The sequence below is a fragment of the Lampetra fluviatilis genome, chromosome 22 (assembly GCF_964198595.1).
Source record: "Lampetra fluviatilis chromosome 22, kcLamFluv1.1, whole genome shotgun sequence".
Classification (NCBI taxonomy): domain Eukaryota; kingdom Metazoa; phylum Chordata; class Hyperoartia; order Petromyzontiformes; family Petromyzontidae; genus Lampetra; species Lampetra fluviatilis.
The window spans coordinates 215,172-229,572 of NC_136296.1; the positions used below are offsets into that span (position 1 = coordinate 215,172).

Genomic DNA, 14,401 nt, shown 5'->3' on the forward strand with positions numbered 1-14,401 from the left:
AAAGTCAGGTAGGTAGATGACGATTGCTTGTGTTGCGATCGAAACGTTGTGATCTATTATTTTTCTACCTACGCGACTTTACCAAAAGAACCAGAGTATGGATTCCTGCAGTCACGAAAGCTTCAAATCAAGCATAAACACCCAGTCGTTCATATAAGTTGAAGGCAGTATAGTACTATAGTATGAGCAAGTACAGAATCACCGAAACGGAATTTATAGCTTGAAAGTGCGGGGCCCGTAGCAATATGCTACTTTTCCCACTAGGATAATCGACTGACCACGGGGAGAACATGCAAACACCAAATATACAGGCATCAGGGTCGGGATATAACCCACGACCTCCTGGAGACCAGGCGAAGTAGTTAACAGCTTGCCACTGTGGCACCCCACCATGGAGATGGAGCGACATCAGCTCATGGACAGGTGCAATACGAGCTGTAGTGTCGCAGGACAACCATGTGGGATGCCAATGATGGTGGAAGGCTGATCCACAATGCTTGATCAGTGGCAACAAGAAATCCAGTCCAGCACTTTATTCTTATAGATGGCCATCGATGTTCATGCTGCGTAACTTTACCAATCAGCCGACAAACGCAGGTGTTGTGCATCCCGAGTCAACCAGCAAGACAACTAGACGTGTCACCCGTTTTTGTTACTGCTGCATTGCTTTTAACAGCAAAAAAAACACTTCACAAATGTTTTGGTGTATTTTTGGTTTAATGCAATGGTCAAATAATTATCAATTTGTTTGCATTCTACACAATGTAAAATTCTGACAACGTATCCTTTATTCATGGTGAGCCTAGACCTCCATGTCTAAAAAAGACAAGGGTATACGCAAGGCTTAACACAACGCAATCAAATTTTAAATTATGTGTTAACAATGGCGCGGTCTCATTGTGTGTGTGTTGAAGTCGGGTCGGTAGTTCGGGCCAATGAGACGTGGTGGGCACAGACACCGCGTCGCTGTGGAGTCCCACTCACATCTCTGGTAAATGGCTGTTATTTCAAAGGGCACAAAGCCACAGGCAGGCGCACACAACGGGGCCTCGAGAACAAGGGAAGAATATTGGTCAAACAGCAATTACCATACAAGGAGAATATTAGGGCCTAAAAATGACACTTGCTTCACACAGTGGATGTTTAATCTCCCGTGATGTTAAATAAAAGACAGTCGGGCTCGAGGGCTGGCTGCGTGTTCCAAATTTGCCGCAAGTAAAAAAATGGCACTGAAACTTACTCAATTGGGATTACAGGTAGCAACATTGCCCCTTACTGCAAAACTACAGCAGACTGTGAAACGTAGCGATATTCTTGCACTATGAGATTGGCACAAATACCCAATACGCTAATGATTTGAATTGACCATTTAAGTGTATGTTTGCATAGCCATTAAATATTTATTTAAATGTATGAGTATGAATTTCAAAGTGAAAGGGCAAAAATTTACGTGTGAAGACCACGTGAATGCGTATGAGTGAACAAATGCACATTCATCTTTGCACAACCATGCGTAGAAATATTACCCAAACACAGGCTTCAAAACAAACGCGTTTCACAGATCATTCCCTGCAACCAGCACGATGAGCTCCTCTTCACGCATGAAATCTCTGACATAGGCCCCTCCAGGTTAATATGCTAGGTGATGCTTCCCATGGGTGCCCCGTCACGGTGGGTTCTGTCTGTTGCCTGCACCGAATGCGAATCCCACACACAATGCAGACTGCATTTGGCAAGCACGATCAAGTCGTTGAGCACGAATATCACACGAGCACACGGGAGAGAATGCAGATTTTAAAAAAACGTATGACCGTGTGGGTGCATGCAGGTATAGGAGACATGGGAATTCCCTCTGCTCCCTTCAGGCACAACACACCGAATGACGGGGCGAGTGTGCGCACAGTGCATCACTTTCCCAGCTGCTCCGGCATGCTGAACGCCTCGTACACGTTCGCCGCAAAGTTGCGCACGGTCTCCATGGTCAGCAGTTCCTAGAAACATAAACGGGGTACAGGAGCAGGCCTTCAAAAAACCAGGCAAACTCAAACTCTGCAAATATGGGTTGGTTCGGCACCGATTTGTGGTACTTCCACACTCGAGGTACACGCACCATGCCCGGCCACGGGCTGACACTGATGAAGACGATGAAGGGAAAGTGTCGATGAGCAGATAGTTCTACGCCTGCATAGAATTCTCACCTTCAATCCACAACCACCACCAACCACCACATTCACTGTCACATCCCTACTGGGTCACACTTCTTCAGCTCCTCACACTAAAGTCACCAACAGCACCTCTACCTCATTCCCACATGAGTTTAATAATCTCCTTTTGACTCCCAAGCCTCGCATGCTTCGGACTCCCTTCACCTTCTTCTTGGTTCTTTCGGTAAAGTCACGTAGAAGGGAAATAATAAAATAAAGCAAATAAAACATAATAAAATGAAATAATAATAATGTAATTTTTTTATTGTTTTATTTTTATTATTTTATTACTTCCCTTCTACGTGACTTTACCGAAAGAACCAAGAAGATGAATCCCTGCAGTCACGAAAGCTTTAAATCGAAAAATCCCTTCACCTTGTCAGGTCACTATAAACCGCATCTGTTATTGTAAAGAGTGGCATAAGGGTCTTACTTTTATGCTTTTTTTCTAGATTAGAATTTATTATAACTGAGGATCCAAAAATTTAAATGCCACCCAACACTATCGACCAAATCTGCAGACATTATATCTAGACATGGATTGGGGGACTGCCTACTTGAACATCAGGGGGCTCATTTGGAAATGTAATGCTTTTAACCCGGGATTTAACAACCTTAGTCTGTACATGTTCTGAGACTTGACTAGAACATCACATTCCTGAAAGTATAGTTCGAACAGACGATTACAGACTTTTTAGATTCAATGTATGTATGCAGAACTTCTTTAGCACCGTACATAGCCAACCGTGCTAATCAGAGGTGCGGGAGCAGGACAAGAGGTGCAGTGGTCACCATTTATGTTCACATACATGCAAACCAGGCATTACCTTGATGTGCTGCTGTAGACCTCCAAACAGCTCGGCAACAAGCGTTTGTCTGGAACGTATTATGGGTCTTCTTCCAAAAGGGCAAATTTACCATTATAGCGATCTTATTAGGAATTCGATCAATATTGCACCAGAGGCACAAGAATTTGCGAATATAATTTAGAGCAAATAATCTCTTCTGCCACTCAAGCGAATAACAGTAACTCGGAGAAATTATTGATATTTTAACCCATTCTTCAAAAATACTCTCCCAAGGTTGATGCCATTGGAAATCATCAAGCACTCCAAAATACTTAAACTGCTCAAGTCATATCTATGGGACCTTATTACCAGTACCTAAAATGATGGTAATAACACAAGTGTAAAGATGTTCAAACACCAAATATATACATTTTAAACTAGATTCGAAGCTTTCGTGACTGCAGGAATTATTCTTTGGTTTTTTCGGTAAAGTCACGTAGAAATAAATAAAATAATAATAGAATACGACGTTTCGATTACAACACAAGCAACCATCATCAGGTACAAATGAATGGGAAAACAAACATAGTAAATTTGGAAATATAGTGCAATACAACAGTCGGCCAGCAAAACAGTCAACACCCCACCTGGTTGATTACGTTCTTCCAAAGATTGCTAAATTTGAGAGAGAAATAAAACATAGACACGGAGACACACAGACAGACACACAAGCAGAGAGAGACTCACACAGAGACAAACAGAAAGACAACGTCTCTGTGTCCAGGCCTTAAATAGAGAGAGAGGGGGAGGGTTAGGGCAGAGGGGGAGTGGAATTCTTGCCCATAGGGGACGGACGAGCTGGACACTGGACTTCTAAACAAACAAGCACGGAGTGTTGTGTGGAATTACTGCCCATAGCGGCCGGAGAAGAGAATGGACCCATAAACAAGCACGTAAGAAAGCAAATTTAGTAAAACCAGGAAGTGTAATGCAATGCAACACAGAGTCGGTTAGCGCACGGTTAACGCATAGCCTGGTTGATTACGTTCTTCCAAAGATTGCTAAATTAGAAGTTAAGTGTGAAACAAACAAGCACGGCAAACCCTCCCCATAGAGGTGGTTCAAACTAGATTTGAAGCTTCTCTGTGTTAGTCTCTCTCTGCTTGTGTGTCTGTCTGTGTGTCTCCGCGTCTATGTTTTGTCTCTCTCTCAAATTTTGCAATCTTTGAAAGAACGTAATCAACCAGGTGGGGTGTTGACTGTTGTGTTGGCCGACTCTCTGTGTTGTATTGCACTATATTTCCAAGTTTACTATGTTTGTTGTTTTAATCATTTGTACCTGATGGTTGCTTGTGTTGCAATCGAAACGTCGTATTTTGTTATTAATTAATTAAATTTCTTTCTACGTGACTTTACCGAAAGAACCAAAGAATATATACGTTTTGTCACGCATCAAGTCTGCATTAACCACACATACTCGTGGCAAGACAATGCATATATTACCAGATATTTGTTTGCATGTTTTGCCACAAGTACGTGTGGTTAATGAAGACTTGATGTCTTGCTAAAGGTATCTATTTGGTGTTTGAACATCTTTACACCTGTTCTATTTCCAGAAAGGCTAAAAGCTATTATTTTCCCCAATCACAACATTTTTTCTCCAAAACTGACGCCCACATTAAATTTTCCATTGCGATTTGTGACACTGCTCGTAAAATGGCAGTGCTCGATAATGCCTGGTATTATTTTAACAAATAAATTCCCGGTATTATTTTAAAATGCCTGCTATTATTTTAACAAAGTCTGGTTTTATTGAAATAATGCCTGTTATTATTTTAATAATGCCTGGTCTTATTTTAATAATGCATTGTATTATTTTTTAAATAATGACTGGTATTATTTAAAAAATAATGCCTGGTATTATTTTGAAGCCTGGTAATATTTGAATAATACCTGGTATCATTTTAAAACCCAGTTTTGTTTAACACGTAGGCGTTCGTGACCAATATTTTGGGACCTAATAACTGTTAATTACCCAAACAATAATATACATCCATTGTAATTTATATTACATTAACCCCCCCTCCCCCACTCCTTTGGTCTTTGCACCTGATTGGCTCACAAGTGACATGACATTTATCCCTCTATTTACCGGGGAAACGTCATGGTACTTGAATTGTAAATGTTGTGGGTTTACTCTCGAACACACCGGTGTGCTGAACTAGTCACTAATTGCCACGTTTAGTTTACGTAACAAACTGTACTAATTGGCTGTGTTGGGTGGTGGCGGGTTTAACGACACATTTATATTTATGCAATCTAACCCAAAAAAACCTCTTTTATTGAAAACCCAGTTTCTAAAGTTATTTGATAAACATGCCCCCATGAAAGAGATTAGGATTAGGGGCACTAGGCCACCTTGGTTTCATGCATTAGTTGCCAAACTGATGAAGTCTAGAGACCATGTGTTGACTATTGCCAAAACAAACAATCGCTCTTTTGATTAGTCCAATGACAGAACCCTAAGAAATCGTTGTACAAGATAAATAATAAACACGAAATACAAATACGACCGAGATGCTCTTCTCTGCTCTCAAAATGACCCAAAGGTCTTCTGGAAAATTCTAAAAAGATTTTAAATAAAGGTAACCATCATGGGATTCCTACTGGACATGTGAATAAGAGCTTCACAGCCCATCAGATTCCTCCAGTATAAATAAATATTCAGAATTTAGGGGTAAAATCTTGGTTGATGAACAGGAAATTATAAATATCCTAAATAAAAATTCTGGTCTACCAGGTCACATTTCCGATTGCACAATTCAATGACCCAAAGATCAGTGGTTGCACTCAACAGGATAAGACCCGAATGTTGATATTCAAAATAAACGACTGTCCGCCATCCCATGGGGATCATGAGTTTTTTTGACAGGGTATCTAAAATCAACACCCTGCGCAATGTTATGAAGTTGAAAATGTCTTCACCCCAGAGTGGACGGCATTCCCGCGTTCGCCGTGAGCGGCAGTGGGCGACACGACCTGCAGATCTCTCACTCAGTTGTTGCAGCTTATTCTTTTGCAATGGAACGTCCCAATTATGAGAAAGACAGCTATTGTTCATCTGTTGAATACCGTCGATGCGACAGAAGATCCTAACAATTGAAGGCCTATACCGATTCTCTCAACACTTATTCGAGTTTTTTAGACACATTTTAAGACTCGCATAGTTAGTTTTATCTCAAAATACAATGTATTCAATCACAGCCAGGCTTAAATATAATACAACCACAGCAGTAATTACGGCCGTTAACAGTCAGAAATCAGGTCACGAATCAATTTTCAAGGGCTTTATTCTTTGAACTCTGAAGTTTTTTAATCTGTTGATCAGAAAATTGGGTTAAATTCCCTTGCAGAACTAGACTTATCTGGAAGTGCCATATACGGTTTAAGTAGCTACCTCTCAGACCATCACCGGAATGCTTACATGTGTAATGGTTCGACAGAGGCGCACTCGTGTGGAGGGAACTCTATTTATTTAACACAACTGCAACAACACACCCTATACATAAGGTGGTGACCACCGTCCTACTCTCACTAACACTCGGTACTACTTGGCGTGGCCAAGCCAGGAGGCTACTGCTTGGCCACGATGACTGGAGGCGTGTGTCTTCAGAGTCTTCATACAACGGCTTCATCCCAGGCACCAACAGCCCCACTCCGCGCGCTAAGCCCGCTTATAAGCCACTCCGGCGTGGCCGGCCACGCCCTGGCCACGCCCCCTTCTCGAACCCTCGAGAAGGCTCCACTGCCTGACCACGTGACCCCCGGGGTCCCCCAGGCCCCCCTCTTGGATTCCAGCCTCCATACCGAACAGGCAGTGACGTCACGCCTGCAGACCCAACATGGCAGTGACGTCATGTGTATACAGGCCCGACATAGTAGTGAAGTCATATGTCGCTACATCACCCCCACCCCCCCGTGTAACATACAGCCGTCCCGGCTTTGCCCCACAACAACAGAACGTCAATAAATAACCGGAAAACGACAATAAATTACACGACTAACATATGTACACAATAGAGAGAGAGAGAGAAAAAATACAACAACCATGTGTAGGGGTGTTAGAAAGAGCCCGTTATGCATGGCAGCCTATGGTAAACAAACACAGTGGGCGGGGCTACGTGAGTGCACGGGCAGGTGCCCTCTACGACGTCCGCGCTTCGGACGTTACGATCCCCCGGGGCCCCACCCCTCAGGGAGGGGGGAGTATAAAAGGGGAATGTATCGGGGGGCTCGGGAGTGATGTGTTAGCTAAGAAGAGAAGACGGAAGACGTCCTAGATAGAGCCCTGGTCTCCCCCTGTTACGCCGTCCTTATCAGAACCGCGCAGGCTCGAGCCAGTGGCGTGGTACCAGAGCCAGAGCCAGTGCTGGTCTGGACTCTGGGTACCGGGCCCGACTGACCAGTGTCGGGCCAAGATAGCCTCCCCTAGTCCACGAGTGGAGGACTCTGAGGCAGGCTAGGGTTAGCTAGGAGGTGTGTCCTCAGATAGACGGGTGAGGGGGCCGATACCCCCTCAAGTGTGTATGTCACAACGTATGGTGTTAAATAAACCAGTGTGCCTCCAACTATCCGGTGTGAACGAGTCGTGAGCGTTACCACATCTGGCGTCAGAAGTGAAACAAAGTACGAACATGGATACACGCCGGATGACTCGAGTCGGGGTACCAGAGGCAGAAGACACCACTGCAGTCGGAGGGCCCGACACGGCTGAAGATGCCATCGACCAGCCGGGGCTGGGCGCATCCACGCCACAGCAGCTGCAGGAAGGGGAGCCGTCGATGGAGGGGCTGAGGCAGGCGCACGCGAAGCTGGCCGAGCTGCTGTACGCCGCAGCCGCCATGCTCGACACCATCACGCAGCTGGGGGCTGCGGGACCGCCACGGGGCAACGGCAGCCGACGACCACAGCGCCTTCCCGCCATTTCCACGGAGCAACATTTTGAAACTCCCGCCATCGCCGCAGCTGCTGTTGAGGGCGTGGCCGCTCTAAGCATCGCGTCCAACGGCGGGAGTACAGTACCTGCCGCGTCGCCACCAACGGGCGGAACGTCACCACGGGTGCGACCGGCGATGCCATCGCTGGTTCGTGCCGACGCTGAGTTGAGTGAGGCGGACGAGGGAGTGCGTTCTTCCTCTGCAGCCGCTGCCTTACATCAGCGGCTACCTCCACTCAAGGAATTTGTGGGCGAGGATGGCGACTGGGGCGGCTTCCAGCGGCGCTTCCTTGCTCACCAGGAGATGGCACAGTGGACAGACGCCGAGGCTCTCCGCGCGCTGCCAGCACTCCTCGACAGCGACGCCCTCGCCACTCTAACATCGGCTCCGAAGGAGAGGCGCTCGACGCTGCGGAAGGCGATGCAGGTGCTATCTGCAGTATATGGTCCACCATCGGACTGTCGCCAACTCTTTTACGATCGCCAGCGGGGGACGAAGGAGTCGCCCCTGGCGTACCGCACAAGCCTCCTGGCACTGGCGAAGGAGGCCTTTCCACGAATGGACGACGAGGGTGTCGACGCCATGGTGACAGAGAAGATACTTTTGCTGGCGGACGACTTAGACATCGTCATTGTCGCACAGGATGATGCAGAGATGTGCTCCCTCCAAGCGGCCCGTCTTCTCCACGCAAACCTGTCCTCTCAACGACGGAAGGCCAGCAAGGCAGCGAGCGGGCGTGCCGTCGCTGCGGCCACCCTCCCGGTGGAAGCGGTTTGCGCCATCGACCATCGACGGCAGCATGGAGCGGGAGTACGGGAGGACCGGGCCGGTTCAAGCCGTCTACAACATCCATCGTTGTCACCAGCGCTTCCACGCTGTTACAACTGCGGCATCCGGGGCCACGTCGCCTCGGGGTGCCGCTCTCCTCGGCAGCGCGGGACGACACCTCAACCGGACGCCGGCCCTCGTCACAAGCTCCACCATCATAATCCGGCGAGTCGCGGCACCCCTCATGTTTGGCCCACGCACACGCCCGTCACACACTCAAACACCGCAGCGAAGGGGGGGCCAATATCGCGTACCATGGCACCAACACGCACCGCTCTGGGTACTCACATTGAACCCAGCCAGTGGTCCGTGTTGGCCCATCGGGTTGTAGCCGCGTCGTCGGGGTCGTCGGCCGTTGTGGGTCACATCGATGGGGTCGAGGTGCGCATCCTGGTCGATACAGGAGCATCGGCGACCATTATTTCGGAGTTGATTTATAACATTCTCCCTGCCCAGAGCCGTCCTTTGATGCCTGTTAATGTGCCATTCTTTGCTGCTAACGGGGGTTCACTTGGCATCATCGGACAAATTCGAGCCCAGATTTGTGTCGGGGATATTAAATTATCTGGGCCGATTTTTGTTTCCTCCTCGCTGGCGGTTCCGTGCCTGCTGGGGACGGACTTCCTGGCCAAAATGCCGATTAGGATATTAATCGACCAGGGATGCATTGAGCTTCCATCGGGCCGACGCATGGCGTTTCTGCCATCCCCCGCTACGAGCCGGACGGCGTTCGCGACGGTGCCGGCGTTCGTAGATAGAACGGTGCGCGTTCCTCCGGGGGCGCAAATGTTGATTCCTTTGAAACTTCGGCGGCCCTTCGCTAAGGGCATTGGGGCTCAAGGGGTTCTGCTGGGACCGTCTAGGGCCGGGGTCAGTGGACCTAATTTACTCCCGGCCCAGACCATAGTGAGAGGGGAAAGAGAACCCTTCATCGCGGTCCTCAATGTGGGCTCGCAGACGGTGGTGGTCCCACAGGGGACCGTGCTTGCTCACGCAACGCCGGTGCCCTGTGAGGAACCCGTCGCGAGTCATGTCGGCGCTGTCCCTGCACCGCGACCACATTCGGACAGCGATGAAGGGTGGCTCGAGGCGCTTTGCGCGGGATCGACGGACCTGTCAAATTTAGAGCGCCAACGTCTTAAGACACTACTGAGGGAATTTTCCGACGTTTTCAGTCAAGATAAATACGATTTGGGCTGCACTCATCTGCTGCGTCACCATATTGATACGGGTGACAGCGCGCCAATACGCCAGAATCCTTTTCGGTTGAGTCCCGCCGAAAAGGACCATGTCAAATCGGCTGTTGATGACATGCTAGCCGCCGACATCATTTCTCCCTCCAACAGCCCTTGGGGAGCGCCGATCGTCCTGGTTAAGAAGCAGGACGGTTCGTTGCGGTTTTGCGTTGACTTTCAGCGCCTTAATAAAATTACGGTTGCCGACGCATACCCGCTCCCACGGATGGACGAATCGCTTGACGCCTTGGCGGGAGCGCGATTCTTCTCCACATTGAACTTACTTTCGGGATTCTGGCAGCTTCCTCTGGACGATGATTCAAAGCCTAAAACTGCTTTCCGTACTCCGCACGGCCTGTTTCAATTCAACCGGTTGCCGATGGGCTTACACTCAGCGCCGGCAACTTTCCAGCAGTTGATGGAATTGGTTTTGGCTGGATTGCAATGGGAGTCGTGCCTGATTTATTTGGATGACGTCATTGTCTTTGGCAAAACTTTTGATGAACATCTCCAGAGGTTGCGGGCGGTTTTCCTAAAGATGCGGGCTGCTAATTGGAAATTTAAGCCCCAAAAATGCCATTTGTTACGCGAGTCGGTGCGTTATTTGGGGCACATCGTGGGGCGCTCAGGTATTTCTACCGATCCCGCCAAAACGCAGTGTGTAAGCTCCTGGCCGACTCCCACCTCAGTGGGAGAGGTTAGGAGTTTTATTGGGTTTGCGTCGTATTATAGACGCTTCGTCGCTAATTTTGCGACTATCGCCAAACCCCTACATGCTTTAACATCTAAAGGGGTTCGGTTCTGCTGGGGTCAGGAGGAGGAAGCTGCTTTTTGCTCCCTTCGGGACGCTTTGGTAAACGCTCCTCCCCTGATTTACCCTGATTTTTCAAAACCGTTCTTGCTCGACACCGATGCGAGCAACACGGGTATTGGGGGCGTGCTCTCCCAGGTGGTTGACGGCGTGGAACGTGTGGTTGCGTACGGCAGTCGGGTGTTGTCTCCAGCGGAGCAACGATATTGTGTCACCCGTAGGGAACTGTTGGCAATTGTCCATTTCATCCAACAGTATCGCCCATATCTGTACGGTCGGCATTTCACCGTCCGCACAGATCATGCGGCACTGCAGTACGCCCTGAGGGTTCAACAGCCATCGGGACAATTGTCCCGATGGTTGGAGGTCCTCCAGGATTACGATTTCCAAACCACATACCGTAAGGGCGTTCGCCACACCAACGCGGACGCTTTGTCGCGCTTGCCAACCACCTCCGAGTGTGCATGCCTCCTGGGGTCTGGACGTTGCAGGCCTCCAGGGGACACATCGGTACCTGTCTTGGCGGCCGCCAACGACGACGATACAGTGGTTCCTAATTCGATCGAACAACAGGGCAAAGATTGCCTGTTGGGGTTGCCCGTCATTGAATGGGGGCGCCTCCAGATGGAGGATGTCTCCCTCCTCGGGTGGCGACGTCGCGTTGGCGGTGCGGCGGGGGGAAAAAAGAGGTGGTTCCGACGCATGGGAAATGTGCCAAGGTCTGCTGATGCATTGGGACGGGAAGTCACGTCGACATCGGCTGGTGGTCCCTACTGGGTTGCGGGGCGGGGTGGTATGGGCCGCTCATGAGCGCCTCCTACACCTGGGGACCCAAAAGACTCTCGCCTTGCTGCAACTTGATTTTTATTGGCCTGGCATGACGAGGGATGTTGGGGATTTGTTGGGATCATGCCCTCAATGTGCACAACGCAAACCGCCGGCACGGGAGTCTAACCCGCCCTTGCAATCGATCAAAGTGTCCAGGATAAACGAGCTGGTCGCTCTGGACATTTTAGGACCATTCCCCGCCACCCCCAGGGGGAATAGATATTTGTTGACTGGTGTCGAGTATTTTACACGCTGGCCTATGGCCTGGCCTCTGGCCAACCAGTCGGCAGCAGCCATCGTGGAGGCCTTTGTTCAGGGTTATGTCCTGGACAAAGGTGCTCCGGAGAGGCTGCTGACCGACCAGGGCAGAATTTTTTCCGGTAAACTACTCAGACAAGTCTGCGATCTCCTGGGCACAAAGAAAATTCGGACCTCCCCATATCACCCACAAACTGACAGGATGGTCGAACGTTTGCATCGCACCATCTCGTCCATGTTATCACAACAAGTTTCGGACTCGCAAACGGATTGGGACCTACAAATTCAGGGGGTCTTGGCGGCGTACCGGATGGCACCCCATGCAGCTACGGGGTTTTCTCCCTTTTACCTCATGTACGGCCGAGAACCAGACCCGCCTGTTCGTGCCCAGTTGCGGATCCCCATGCCGCAGGGAAAAACTAATCTGGCTGACCACGTTAAATTTAATCTGGACAAATTGACCGAGGCACGGGATGCTGCAATGCAAAACTCTGACCTCCGTCAGAAGGCGAATGAGCGCCTCAGATTGAGTCGAGCGCACATGCTGCAGTGGAAGCCGGGGGACAAGGCATGGTTGCACTGCCCCCATGTGCCACTGGCAACCTCCTCTAAACTGGTGCGGCCGTGGCGGGGCCCTGTGGAAGTGGTGGAGGTGTTACGTCCGCAGTGCGTGCGCATCAAGTGGGGGAAGCGGCGATGGTTCGTACACCCCTCCAGATTAAAACCCTTCGCTGCGGTACACAACCCCACTTCACACGCGCGTGGCCAAACATGTGGGGGGTCGGCCGACTTGCTGGGTCCGTCTCCGTCGCTCTCACCTAATGCCTTGCCGGCTGTGCCACCTTCAGGAGCATCAGGAGTGACGGGCTCACGCCCGATCACCCCTCCTGCGGATACCGAGGGTCACGCGGAGTCGGATGAATGCTCACCCCAAGACGGACAGTCGCCACCTGATGGTCCGCCACGCGCGGTTACCCCGTGTGAGGGGCCCGCTGCAAGGACGCGCGCTAAAATGCGCAAACTGTTGTGAGGCCGGAAAATGTGTACATAGCTGTTGTGTTCATTGGGTGTTGTGTGGGTGGTGTGTTCCCCGCTCCTCGGATGTACATATGTTGGGTTCACCGTGTGTTGTGTGTGCGTGGTGGGTTCCCTGCTGATTGTATATAGGCTGTTTTTTTTTACGGAATTCGTATTTATTCGGGGGGGGGGGGGGGGGTGCGACGGGTTGTTTTCTCATCTTGCTGTTGCGTTCTTGTTCTGGTTCCTGTTATTGTTCAAAAATAGTGAGGCACACGCGCGGTCAGGGGGTGAAGGCACCTTTATTGTCAAATTTTTGTATGTTGGCAGCCGGGACGGCTGCATGCTATGCGGGGGGGAGTGATGTAGGGGTGTTAGAAAGAGCCCGTTATGCATGGCAGCCTATGGTAAACAAACACAGTGGGCGGGGCTACGTGAGTGCACGGGCAGGTGCCCTCTACGACGTCCGCGCTTCGGACGTTACGATCCCCCGGGGCCCCACCCCTCAGGGAGGGGGGAGTATAAAAGGGGAATGTATCGGGGGGCTCGGGAATGATGTGTTAGCTAAGAAGAGAAGACGGAAGACGTCCTAGATAGAGCCCTGGTCTCCCCCTGTTACGCCGTCCTTATCAGGACCGCGCAGGCTCGAGCAAGTGGCGTGGTACCAGAGCCAGTGTCGGGCCAAGATAGCCTCCCCTAGTCCACGAGTGGAGGACTCTGAGGCAGGCTAGGGTTAGCTAGGAGGTGTGTCCTCAGATAGACGGGTGAGGGGGCCGATACCCCCTCAAGTGTGTATGTCACAACGTATGGTGTTAAATAAACCAGTGTGCCTCCAACTATCCGGTGTGAACGAGTCGTGAGCGTTACTACACATGCATGAAGCAGTCAGTTCACAGGAGCTCCTCCATCCCCGGTGCACCCCTGTAAAATCATGCACACACCGAACAATAAACAACCCGAGTGACAACATACACGTGTGAGAGTGTCATTTAAAGCGCGCGGTTTTTGAACGGGTCCGTGTGGCTGGAGCCCCAGGCGAGGTGGGCCGAAGCTCCCTGGAAGGTCCGGGAGAATCGTCAGCGCTGGCGGGCGAGTGTGGCCCCTCCGACACGGGGTCGTCGACGGGAGGTGGTCAATCGCAAGCTGTTCTGCGCACCGCGGGGCGTCCGCAGAAGCAGCAGCCGGTAGCGCCGGGTTCTTCACGAGCTCCGATCCTGCGGACTTTACCACAGAATCACCCTAAGCAACTACCTCCACGGGTGCACCCCCCAGCTCATCCGGCACACCTGACACTCGGCCTGTGGGATTTGGAGATGAGGGGACTTGACGGGGATGAATAAACGGCTTAAGGCGCGAGGGATGAACAAACCTATTCTGGCGGCCGAACCGGATTTTAACACACTGTGGCCAGTCGGCCAGCACCACTTCGACCGGG

General features: G+C 50.3%; 1 protein-coding gene across 1 annotated transcript in view; it reads right to left on the reverse strand.

Annotated features, from left to right (window-relative positions):
* Positions 1-711: 711 nt before the first annotated feature.
* Positions 712-14,401, reverse strand: part of PEX3 (peroxisomal biogenesis factor 3) — a 61,957-nt gene continuing 48,267 nt past the window's right edge. Inside the window, exon 12 of the mRNA XM_078866223.1 lies at positions 712-1,991. Coding sequence (XP_078722349.1) covers positions 1,908-1,991 — 84 coding nt within the window. The 3' untranslated portion in view covers positions 712-1,907. The remainder of the gene's footprint in view (positions 1,992-14,401) is intronic.